We start from the raw sequence: 12430 nt of genomic DNA, 5'->3' as shown, positions 1-12430 counted from the left end.
AGCTAAATGAAGAAGTGAACTGTACTCTGTGAGTAGAGTGGGATTAGAGCCTGTAGCGATTAGAATGAGTGTAACTGGCGTTTGAAGGTAGAATACTTAAGCTAAGAGAATCAAGAGATACTGGTGAACTTTAGCATAGAAGAGCATTAAGTTACGGAATCCTTTCTTACAGCCCTTGTTAAATGATTTTTTTTTGGTTGTTTGCTTTTCACTCTATCTTTTCTTAAAACCATCTTAGAGTAACCACTGAATACTCGCTGAACAGCAGTGTATGTTATAAGGCATTGCCACTTAATCATTTTCCCATCTGTGTGGAATTTCTGCTGGTATGTGTATTTGAAAAACGAACCTGGTTTTGATGAAATGAATACCAGCAGATCACTTACCATGAACAGCTTAACTGAGGGATAGGCATTTGTAACAACATCTGTGACAGCTTTTGTTTCCTTCTATAGGTAATAGAATTTGATGATGGATCTGGATCGGTCCTCAGAATACAACCACTGCGCACGCCACGAGATGAAGCTATTTATGAATGTGTGGCTTCAAATAGTGTTGGCGAAATAAGTGTGTCCACAAGACTCACTGTTTTACGTGGTAAGTTATTTCTAAATGTAACTAATTTACTTCATATAGCTGAAAGTGCTATGTTGTTGTAAAAGACAGCTTCTCTCCAGGGAAGCTACACGCAGTTCTTTTCAAATTGGCATTATTATAGTTATGATGCTGCTAAACACAAACTTTTTCACATAATACATGAATATCATGTTTCTGGCTTTTGACTGTCAAATGGTAATATTAATATGTGGGTTATGGCAGAGTAGAATGAGGAAAAGAGATAAGAAATAAGTGAAACAGAAGTGTCTTGCACAACAGATTATTATACCAGTTACTGATCAAACCCCAATTCTTTATGAATGCATTTGATTTACATTTTAGTGCTGCCCAGGATAGCTTAGATTTGTGTGGTAAGCATTTACACAGCAATTTTCACAATTAACAGTGGCCTTGAGAAGCTGCATAAATGGTTTTTAGGTGAGATTAAGCTGCTGCAACATTTTTCCCCCAAGACATAACAATTAAAAAGGAGGGATTCTTTCATTTCAAATATATGTCATTTGAATTGTACTCTTATTTCAGCAATATGTTTTTGAAAAGAGTAAAGGAAAAAAAATCCATTTTTTCCCACTATTCTTTGTGAGTAAGAATATGAATGTACTGCCACGTCTACTGTCTAGATAATACTCGGAGGAGTAAATAGAAGTAGTCAAATGACCTGAATGTTCAGTTTTGACACGTGGAGATGAATGGAAAATGGGTTTGGAAGCAATTCACAAAATATCACACTCTTCAGTTTGCAGTGTTGCTTTTATGACTAAAAATTACTGTCCTGTATTGTGATACTACATGAAATTTGCAGCATTAACTACCATGGCCCTGTTTATAGAATTTAGAAGAAAATTTGAAATATATGTTTCAAATTCTTTTTTGTTTGTTTCTTCTCTCCCAACAAATGTAGGGTGATAAAGAGAGACTTGTTTCTTTTATTTTTCTACAAAGTTGGATTTTCATTCAGAAAAAGAAAATATTTCTATACTTTCATTAGCTATTTTATTCAGTAGAGACAGTCTTGGTGTTACTGGTGCGTCAACTAGCAACACCATGTACGCATATAACAAGTAGTAACACTAAGTACACTTCTTTTTTTTTTTTTCCCCCTAGAGGTAGTCTGATGTAAACAATCTTTTTTTAGCATTAAAGTTCATATCTCTAATGCCATGATTGTTCCTTCTGTTATCTTTTAAAAATACTTCCCTCTCTACACAATGAAAATGGGAAGACAGGTTCATGTTTTAACAACACCATGGACCTGGTCTTAACTGCCTAAGATAAGATTTTCCCTTTACTAATTGAAGGAAACATTTTTTATGCACATATTCACCATTGCTAAAAGTGAACATATAATGACATTTTCTTACTACGTTAAAAGTTCTGTAAATTGAAGAGAGGTGAGAAAATGGAGGATTGGAAAAAAGGCAAAAAGTCCTGTGAAAACAGGTGGAAGAAGTATACTTTGACTTTAGTTTCTTGAAATATATCTACAATACTTCTTATTCTTGAAATGTGTGTGCATGAGTTTTGAAATGCAATGTTCTCATTGTGGGGTTTGTAGAGAAGAAGCAACAATTCTCACGTGTCTACTGAGGGCCACAGAGGTTGTAAAAAACGGAAGAGTTGTTTGAGCTTCAAAACTGACTCTAAAATGTGATCTGTTTCTTTGCTTATCCTATGGATTATTGAATAATTTTTTTCTAAGGCATGTGTGGCTCTGCTGTCTGTTTCATACCTGAATAGTGCAATGCTACTTCAGACAACGCTAGTATCAGAGCCTCTTTTAAAAACTATGCATAATTATGTGCATATGCAAATGTCTGATGAACACAAAAAGTGGTTTCCTAGTTATGAAGTTAAAATATAAATAGATTTAAAGTTTTAATTAAAAATTGTCTAATTAAAAATGATACAAAATGTGACAAATTGTGTGTTTTTTCAGACATAATACATATGGCATTTGCAATTGCTGGAATATACTTTAGCCCCAGGAGTAGGTTTATGAATTAAATCTGAAACTGCGAACATAGGAGAACTCATGAACATACTAGAATTGTAGATCTAGGTATTCGAGTAACATCAGAAAAAACAAGGGCAATGCAGAGTAACAGGTCATTGTAGGTAATTTTAGCCAGGATTAAAATTCTGAAGTGTTAGAAGCACAGTGACTGGCTATATTGCTTTCCAGAACAAAGGATAGTTCAGTGCTAAGGGCGTTAGCCTGGAAGATAAATAATTGTTTTCTAAGCTTCTACCCTGCAAACTTACACAAATGTTCATCTTACACAGTCTGCAGTAGTAGCTGTATGGAAAAGACTCTATCTGATCATGCCTTTTTTGAAAAGAGTGCCTCTGTGCCTCATATATCGGCTAAGGAAATAAATAGGTGTCACAGATGTGACCAGGAATTAGCAGATGTAATCAAATGCAGAAGAGTGCAGTGAGTTGGATCTGTGGTCTACTTAGACTTTGGTCATTCATGGGGCATGAGTTTGACTCTGGATTGCACAAGATATGTGCATACCTTTCATATGTTCTTCAAATCTTTCCACAGTGGTTTTATCACAGATTCTATTTGTCATTTGTGCCACTTGCAAGAGGGGACCCTGGGGAGGAAGTCAAAGTTTACCTCCAGTTCTGCCCACAAGTATTGTGACCGTAAAATCAGGATGTTCCCAGGAATTGAAGTATCTACCTATGTTAATTTTTGTTTGTTTCATTAAATGTCATTTAATTGCTACAAATTATTTGCAGAGCACAGATAAACAACATTTTTCCCAATATAGCCATATTTTTTGAGCCAAATTTGTTAGTTTTTCTATCTGTGGTAGGACTCTATGCTTTACAGGTTATACCCTCTTTTTTCAAATTCTTCCACTATGACCAATTTGTAGTAGTTTGATCTCTAAGAACTATGAATAAAAAGGAAGTATTCAGCTTTGGAATGTTAAAACTTCACAGTGTGAGAAGGAAAAGGGCAGAAAAGGCAGCTACAGATGATAGCATTTTAAGGCCTTGGCAGAGATAAAGTATAGGGCCTTTTTTTGTGTTTAACACAGTAAATCAGGAAACATATCAGGCTAAACTTTCACTTGCTAGGCTGAATATTGTGACAGTCTGGACAAAGTGTGGATGTCTGAGATAAATGGAAACTGCTTATGATTTTCTGTTTATAAAGAAGGTGGCTGCTTTCCAGGACAGATTCACCCACATGAAAATGCTGAATTTGAAGGGAAATAAGGCTTGTAAGGATAAGTCTGGAAGTCTCCTTCCAGACAAGAGGAGTGGATACAACACGATACGATATTTATTTTGGAGCATTTTGTTTTGAAAATTTGTGCTGAGAACTGTGTGAGTGGAACAGTGCTTTGATTCTTTCAATCAAAACTATCAGTGTTCAATAGGCAATGAAAGTTAACGAAGTGTAGGATCTTCCCATACTCTGCAGATATCAGAGATGGAATAGCTTTCTTTTTATTGTCCATTCATTTATTTTTAAAGCCACCTAACTGTTTTTTGATCTTGCGAATAGTGAATTGCAGACTTTTTTTACGACTGCAGAACAAGGATTCTTGCATCATATGCAAGAACATAAATTGTTTAGAAAGGAGGAAATGAGATGCCTCCTTCTAGTGCAGAAGTCTGCAACAATTCCATGACATTAATTTTAAGCAGCACAGAAGAGTGAAGATTTTAGGCAAACATGGGTAATGTCCAGTAGACAGAATACCTGTGTACATTCCACTGTCACTGCTGCTCTGTTTTCTTTCCTGTCTAGGAGGTAAAGAGAGAGACTACACAGGGCACTTAAGCAGAAGGGAGTTTGTTTTCTCAACCCAGGATTTTCTCTATTACTGTTGATCATACTGTGCATTATAAAAATGTTGGCATATAACATTTTTGTAGCATAGGCACTGTATAATGATGGAAGAATTCAAGTAAAATTTCTGTGAGAAGTGTCTAGGGCAGTTACTCCTTTTTTCTGCTTCTTAGAAACTGATTTAATGTCAGTCACTGCTGCATAAAATAAGAAGTGAAATACTGACCAGTGTTTCCCTGTCCACTGATAAACACAGAGATTGAGATAATTGAGGATTTTTATTAGACTCTGAGAAGTGCAGACCATTTCTGCACTGTTTAAACAAGCAAACAGAAAAAAAAAAAATCAGAACCAGAGATGAATAATACAAGGTGCTGCAGTTTTGGTTTCTGTTACTAGCAACAGATGCAATGACAATAGAAGTTCATTTCTGTACTTTCAAAGTCCCCAGTAGTACTAAAATGAGAAGGAACTATTCTGAAGTGATCTGTCATTGGGGACATCTATCTTTGAGGGCATGGAGATTAGACAAATGGACTGGCACAGCTATAGTGTTGGAAAATGTGCTGTGGGATAGCTCTCATTTCTAAAAGAATGGGAAGAAGGACTGTACCTATTCTGGGTATTAGTTGCATGGTAGGAGAAATTTGCCATGTTCCAATTGTACCTGTATAAACAAGGTATACCAGTGCTTATCTGACTTAAGCATTTGCATATATTCCCACTGATTATTGCCGAGGACTACTACACAGACAGACTTTTGAAAGTGGAATGAGTAGAAACAAGGGAAGAAAAAAAAAAACCTTTGGAAGAATCTTTTACACTGGAAAGACATTTATCTCGAAGGTGTATTGCAGAAGACTTCTGAAGAGCCAAAGGAGTATCTTTCCTCCAGACCTCCCTAACTTCCAGTGATTGCATTCTGTGTAGCACCTGGTGACCAGAATTAGCATGTTCATTACAGACCTATTCTTATTATGCCTTTTATTGAAGATCACTGTTGTTCCTGCTGTGAAAATAGTACTTTACAGTTTATGTTGTAATGTCTCTCCTGGGGAGCTGTGCAAGGAAGATTAAGGAACAAAACACAGCTGCTTGACAGTCACACAAAAGGTTTTTGTGAAATATGGAAACAAAAGAAGAGGTAGCCAATACAACTTTAATTTAAAAAAAAACCTTTACAGGCATGCAGATTTCTTGAAATGGTTTACAAAGTAGTACGGTATTAAAAATATTAGAAAGTATTTTGAAATTCTTTTGTTTGAGGACGTGAATGTATGTTGGGTAGATACATTTGCTTTCCATGCATTTTAATTTTAAAAGCTTAATGAATTATTGACCTTTATACAGGTGGAGTGGTAGGATTTAACCACTAGACAGAACAGGACACAAAATAATAGTTTTGTGAAATGCATGACCTATTTCCCATGGCTTACTTTTGATTTACTGTGTGCTCTAAGTTCCTTTATAATGTAGATATATGCATGGTAATTAATGGTTTCAAAAATACTACACCTTATAAACTCAGCAACAATCAGTAAACATACAAGGATGTATTATTGTAAACACATGATGCAGAGTACTGAGTTCAATTTCTAGGTCTATACACTTTATTTTACTTATTTAAGAGTTATCTGTTATTGACTTCTGTGTAGTTCTTTAAAAAGCTATGTTTATAGTCATTTAAATTACATGCAAGTAACTGGATAACTCCTGTAAGTGTTGTACGAAGTAAGTGCTCTACTTCATGTTTTTCAACGTTTAGTACCTTTTTACGTTTCCACTCTTGTTGCTAGATGCAAAATTTATCAAATGCATTTTTCTCCTCAATCAGTGAATATTTTGGTTACACTTTTTTTGCTTAGTTTTAAATGTACAAATTTTCTCTTTTCTTGTACACTGTTTTGTTATAAAATTATGCTATGGTCCTTATGAATTTAAAGCTGTGTGTTAGAAAGCTTCTTCTGAAAAGTAGAGCAGTCACTTAAAAAATATGAATGAAACAGTACTCCCAAACTTCTTAATTGTCAATTCCTGCAGTCAGGATTTTCAGAGATTAGTTACTTTGGAAAATCCATAAGACCTTTTCAAATGTCTTAAGAAGGTATCCGCAGTCATCAGATTTTTTTGAGAAATTTACCCAAAATTTATTCTCTGCAGCCCTTTTTTTTTTATTATTAATGAAGTTTCTTTCAACTCTTTTTACTGTACGCATTCTTTTAATATGAATATTCACTTGTAGTTACTCAATGGACATACAATTTTCCTGCTGCCAACTAGTAATACCAATTGCCATTGTGTCCAAATGAAGGTTTCTTTTTCTTCCTTCTATTCCTCCCTGAATTTCATATGTCACTGAATTTCATTTTGCCAGGTTTCCGGTTTACATACAATGCTGTCAGATTATCCAGTTCAAGTTTCACATATTTGTACGTCTCCATAGGATCAATTTATAGTTTTTGAAATACTAGCAGTAGTAGAAAATTATTTCTGCATCATGTTTTCAGGGCACTATGGATGGTCCTAAGAGAAAAACATTGGCTTGAAACCAGTAAGCTTTCTAGGCTGTGTCATGTTTGTTCTTATTATATATCTATGAAGAACAGAAACTTGTGGGTGCTAGTTCATAGATAGATGTCTGGCAGTTGGTGTGATCTAAGAAGAGGAACTGAAATAATACCAGACAAAAGCAGAACAGTTCTATTTAGCCTGAAAGAATTCTTCACTGGACAGTTTTGGCTAAGAATGAACACCTGTTAAATACTTTCAAACAACACACCAATGACTAATTTAGCATGGCCTCCATTTGGATATTCTCGTTTTAGTATCTAATGACTACATATACTGTTATAGACATTTTTTATAATAGAAGTGAGTATATGCTGGCCACTTGAAGAATGCAAACTAAACCGTTGTGAGAAGATCAGTTTTAAAAAGCATGTTTGGTTGGTACTTTTTTCCCTGCTCATTGATATCCATGATGATCCAGTCCCTTCTTCCAGGCTGTCACCCCCAAGTCATCAGAAATCTGTCAGAAACAAATGACAATGAGAACAATAAAAAGACATTAGTAGGAAGGAAGAGGAATATTTCTTCTACCGGTCTGTTCTTGCAGAACTGGTATCAGGTGATATAAACACAGATTTAAAATGAAATTTCTTAACTCTAAAGAGCCATGACCTGCTATATACCACTGTAATCTTGTTCCTCAAGGACTCACATAGATATAAGCAACACACAGATATGATGACCATTACAAGAAAAGGTGGAGCATTATGTGTACAACTGTGTGTACAACTGCTAGCTGTTATGAATAAGGATAGGGGTTTTTTAGATTTCTGTGCTGTAATTTTGATATTTTGCAGTGCTGTATCTCTATGTGCATATGTAAAAAAATCTTTTTGCATTTTCTGCCTGAGTGTAAGGGAATTCAATTTAAATAAAACTGTCATTTGAATCTGCGTTATATTTTTTAATCTATTTCTGAAATGATGGAATATTCATGTATTTTAATTCATAGAAGAAATAAGTACAAAATGATTTTTCTTAGAGTTTTTAGATTGCAATCACTTTCCCTGTGATCAAGGAAATCATGTTGTGTATGCATTTAAAGCCCTTGGCCTTCTGCAGAATCCTATTTGTTTAGTATTAGAGTTTAAAATTATGTAAGCTTTCATTGTTCAGGGGTCTAAAACCACTGTCTACACTGAAGACAATGCCTTAGTGAAAGCCAATGCAGTTAATCAATGCCGTGTTTTGTATTGTTGTAATCTATGGCCTCAGTTCTGCATGCAGTTTGCTTATCTGTGTCCATTCACTTACCAAACTCTTGATATTAATTAGCATTGTAATTTTAATTACCCCACAATATAAAAGTAAAGATTACAGCAGAATTCTATGGAGTTTTTTCATGTCAATATTTCATATTGATTAAAAAAAAAGTAATTTAATTCTAGAGATTATCTATTTGAGGAGATGATATGATGATTAGTTGCTCAACCCCTGACAATATCATCATATCTTTAAGGGACCCAGTGGTATCAGCAGCGTGATTGTTTCAACTTGTTATCACAGCAAATGTGAGATGCCTAATATAGCATAGTAAACCCAAGGCAATTACTAGAAGAAGACATTCAAGTAGTAGGTCTGTCTACAGCTTTCCAGGCTAGTGGTTGCTGTGAGTGCTTATATCTTATCAAGTGCACCATTATGGTGACAGAAATGTTTGCTGAAATGTAGGACTGGTTTGACACAACTGTACTGAAGTGATAGTAAAATTAAATCTATTTGCCCCTCCCATTTTCCAGGCTACCTCCTCTCCCCATCAATGCAATGGAGGCAGAGGGTGGGAGGTGCTGTCCATCTGGCCATTACTCATTGTCCACAGCAGTTCCTCCTCCTTGAGAAAGAGGGCTCCTCGCAGTCTCTCCTTCATGCCGCATGGTGTCCAGTTCACAGGAGGCAATCCCCTTCCTTCTCGTGAGTCCCTCGGGGCCACGGATCACTTTGGGAGCATCCTCCGCTGACACTCTCACCTCTGGCAAGGGGCTCTGCACGTACTGACGCATCTGGATGTTCTCGCTACTGTTGATTCCCTCAGCTGCCAGGCAATCACCTTCCTGCCATCTCAACCCCATGGGCTTCAGGGAAAAGTCCTGCTCTGGCACCCTTCTCCCTCTCCTCCTCTGGGACTCTTCTCCTCTTTCTTTCTCAGGACCACATTCTTTTGGTCTCCTCTCATCTACCCCTCCTCCAAAAAGAAAAATAACTCCCCGACATTAAAGACAAGACAGCTCAAGACAAGACAAAACCAAAAGAAAGAGACAGAAGGATGGGGTCCCTTCTTAAATACCTTGATGGCAGAGACACTGATTGGCCTGGCCCTGGCCAGAGGCAGGTCCAGCTCCTGCCTGGGGATGGGGGAGGCCCTTGAAGTTTCACATGAGTTTACCCCCGCTTTTACAAAAAACAGTTTGAGTCACTAGACTCAAACCCATGACAACAGAAAAAGCATAGTAAGAATGCTTTTCCGCATATATATAAAAAAGTAAAGAAAGCTAACATAATATTTCAGCTTGCTTAGCCTTTCAATAGGTCAAAAAATAGTATTTATTACTGCAATTGTTAAGTTTTCAGAGATTTTACGTAGAAAGGAAAAACTAAAATGATTACATACAGAAGTATTTAAGGTATTTTTGGTGACTATATAAACATTAAAAGAAAGCTGAAATTCAATGGATCTTTCCAAAGCAAAAGTATTTTGAATATTGAAACCAGTAATAAAAAATTCAGAAGCAGTGAGTTTAAGTTGATGCAACCAAGCAAAGCAGTTTCATTGCATTAGTGTGGTAGAAGCTTGAAAGAACTGTGATTTAAGTTGTTCTATGGGGAGGAAGAAACTTTATGAATACTTTAAGGCTTAGGCAGGATATAAAACCTTGTAGTGACTTATTTCAGTGCTTGTTGTAAACTGATGTGAAATTCTGCAGCTGACTTACTACAGTTCCTTTTATCTGTGCAGCAAAGATTCATTAATAAAATCACCACTCAGTAATTAAGCAGCAAATGGAATTTCTTGATCTTCACTTACAAATAGATAAATCATCTGCAAAATTGTGACTTAAGTCCACCATAATTTTAATTATTCCTTTAATACGATTTACTGTAAAACTACTACAATGTATCTCCTGTGATATAGATAGTAATGGTAGCATTTTAGCACTTTTGTTTATATTGAATGCATCTTGTGACATAAAGTGTCAGTGCATGCCTAATAGAACAACAGCAAAACAGAATAATGAGATAATTTTTCAAGTGGAAGCATTTCAGTAAGCTTTTCAGTCAAATAGAGTAAAAAAAGCACTGATTAGACCCAGATGTTTCATTAGGACCATCAATGCACCTTTAATCTTGGCTTGTGTCGCTGTGGTCTTTCAGGAGCTATTGCCTTAACAGTCCATATCTGAATTATTGTTATTATCTGGTTTACTGTTATTTTTGTCATGGCAGGACCCCTCTTGGTCATCTATCAAACATCTTGGGACTATGGTGAGGTCATTGCTGACTGGAAGCTAGCCAATGTTATTCCAGTTTATGAGAAAAGTGTGAGGAAAGACCCAGGAAACAACAGACCAGTTAGTCTAACTTCAGTTCCTGGAAAAAATACAGAGAAAGTCATACTGGTACTATTGGAAGGCATTTAAAGAACAGTGCACTCATCAGGCTTAGTCAACATGTATTCATGAAGGAAAAGTCCTGTTTAACTAATCCTTCTGTGATAATGTCACCCACCCATGATGATGAATGGATGAAGGGAATGGGGTGGAAGTAGTTTTTTTCTAGATTTTTGTAATGCTTTTGATACTGTTCCTCACAACATCCTTCTGGCCAAGTAGTATAGCTGTGGCATGAGCAAGTTCATGGTACACTGGATGAAGGACTTGCTGAAGGACAGGTCTTGGAGGGTTGTTGAGAATGGAAGTATATCTGCTTGGCAGCCAGTCACTAGTGATGTTCCTCAGGGCGTAATTCTAGGCAAGTTCTATTACTTATCTTTATTGATGATCTAGATGAAGGAATTGAATGCACCATTAGCAAGTCTGCTGCTGATACCAGACTTAGAGGAGATCTTGACTCTCTTAAGCGGCAAAAGGCCTTACAGAGAGATATGTATGGACTGTAGTATTGGACTATGATTACTGGCATGATATTTAGCAAGTTCAAATGCTGGACTCTGCACCTAGGATGGAGTGACACCAGGCACAACTCCAGATTGGGAGAGAAGTGGCTGGAAAGCAGCTCTGAAGAGAGGAATCTGGAGGTCCTGGTTGGCAGCAGCTCAATGGGAGTCAAGAAGGCAAACCCCATCCTGGAGTGCATCAAACATAGCATGACCAGCAGCCGGTCAAGAGAGGTGAATGTCCTGCTGTGTTCAGTGCCGGTGGGACCTCACTTTGAGCAGTGTATGCAGTTCGTGACCCACCATTTAAGATAGATATTTAGGTCCTCTAATGTGTCCAAAGGAGGACAGCAAAGCTGGTGAAAGGGCTGGAAGGCATGTTCTCTGAGGGGCAGCTCAGGACTCTGAATTTGTTGGATTTAGAGAAGAGGAGGCTGAGGGGTGACCTCACTGCTCTCTGCAGCTGCTTGAGGAGGGGAAGTAGAGAGGGAGGTGCTGATCTCTTCTCCCTGAGATTCACTGATAGGACATTTGGGAATGGTTCAAAGCTGCAACAGGGGAGGTTCAAGCTGGACATTTGGAGACATTTCTATAGTGAGGGTGGACGAACACTGGAACAGGATTCTTAGAGAGCTGGTTGGAGCTCCAAGCCTGTCAGTGTTAAAGAAGCATTTGGACAATGCCCTTCACAGAATCACAGAATATTAGGGCAACTTCTAACCTTGAAAAGGATTGCCTAGTCCAGTTCCCCTGCCAAAGCAGGATCACCTACAATAGGTCACACAGGAAAGCATCTAGACAGGCTTTGTCTCCAGAGAAGGAGACTCCACAACCTCCCTGGGCAGCCTGTGCCAGGGCTCTATCATCCACACAGTGAAAAAATTTTTCCTAATATTTTTGTGGAACCTCCTATGTTCAAGCTTGTACCCATTGCCCCTTGGTCCTGTCATTGTACATCACTGAAAAGGGCCTGGCTCCATCCTCCTGACACTCCCTTTTGACGTATTTATAAACATTTATGAGGTCACCCTTCAGCCTCCTCTTCTCCAAGCTAAAGAGACCCAGCTCCTTCAGCCTTTCCTCACAAGGGAGATGCTCCACTCCCTTCATCATCTTTGTGGCTCTGCGCTGGACTCTCTCAAGCAGTTTCCTGTCTCTCTTGAGCTGAGGGGCCCAGAACTGGACACAATGTTCCAGATGTGACCTCCCCAGGGCAGAGTAGAGGGGCAGGAGGACCCCTCTCGACCTACTAGCTACTCCTCTTCTAATACACCCCAGGATGCCATTGGCCTTCTTGGCCACGAGGGCACATTGCTGGC

The 12430-nt window shown here is 37.7% G+C and overlaps 1 protein-coding gene across 1 annotated transcript in view; it reads left to right on the top strand.

Moving 5' to 3' along the window:
* Nucleotides 1-12430, top strand: part of LOC104271516 (receptor-type tyrosine-protein phosphatase delta-like) — a gene marked incomplete at its 3' end in the record, with an annotated part of 97805 nt that overhangs the window by 22644 nt on the left and 62731 nt on the right. The window contains exon 4 of the mRNA XM_009866201.1: nt 456-597. Coding sequence (XP_009864503.1) covers nt 456-597 — 142 coding nt within the window. The remainder of the gene's footprint in view (nt 1-455; nt 598-12430) is intronic.

This window comes from Apaloderma vittatum, unplaced genomic scaffold, assembly GCF_000703405.1.
Source record: "Apaloderma vittatum isolate BGI_N311 unplaced genomic scaffold, ASM70340v1 scaffold6323, whole genome shotgun sequence".
Lineage (NCBI taxonomy): Eukaryota > Metazoa > Chordata > Aves > Trogoniformes > Trogonidae > Apaloderma > Apaloderma vittatum.
This window is presented reverse-complemented; position numbering and strand designations above follow the sequence as displayed.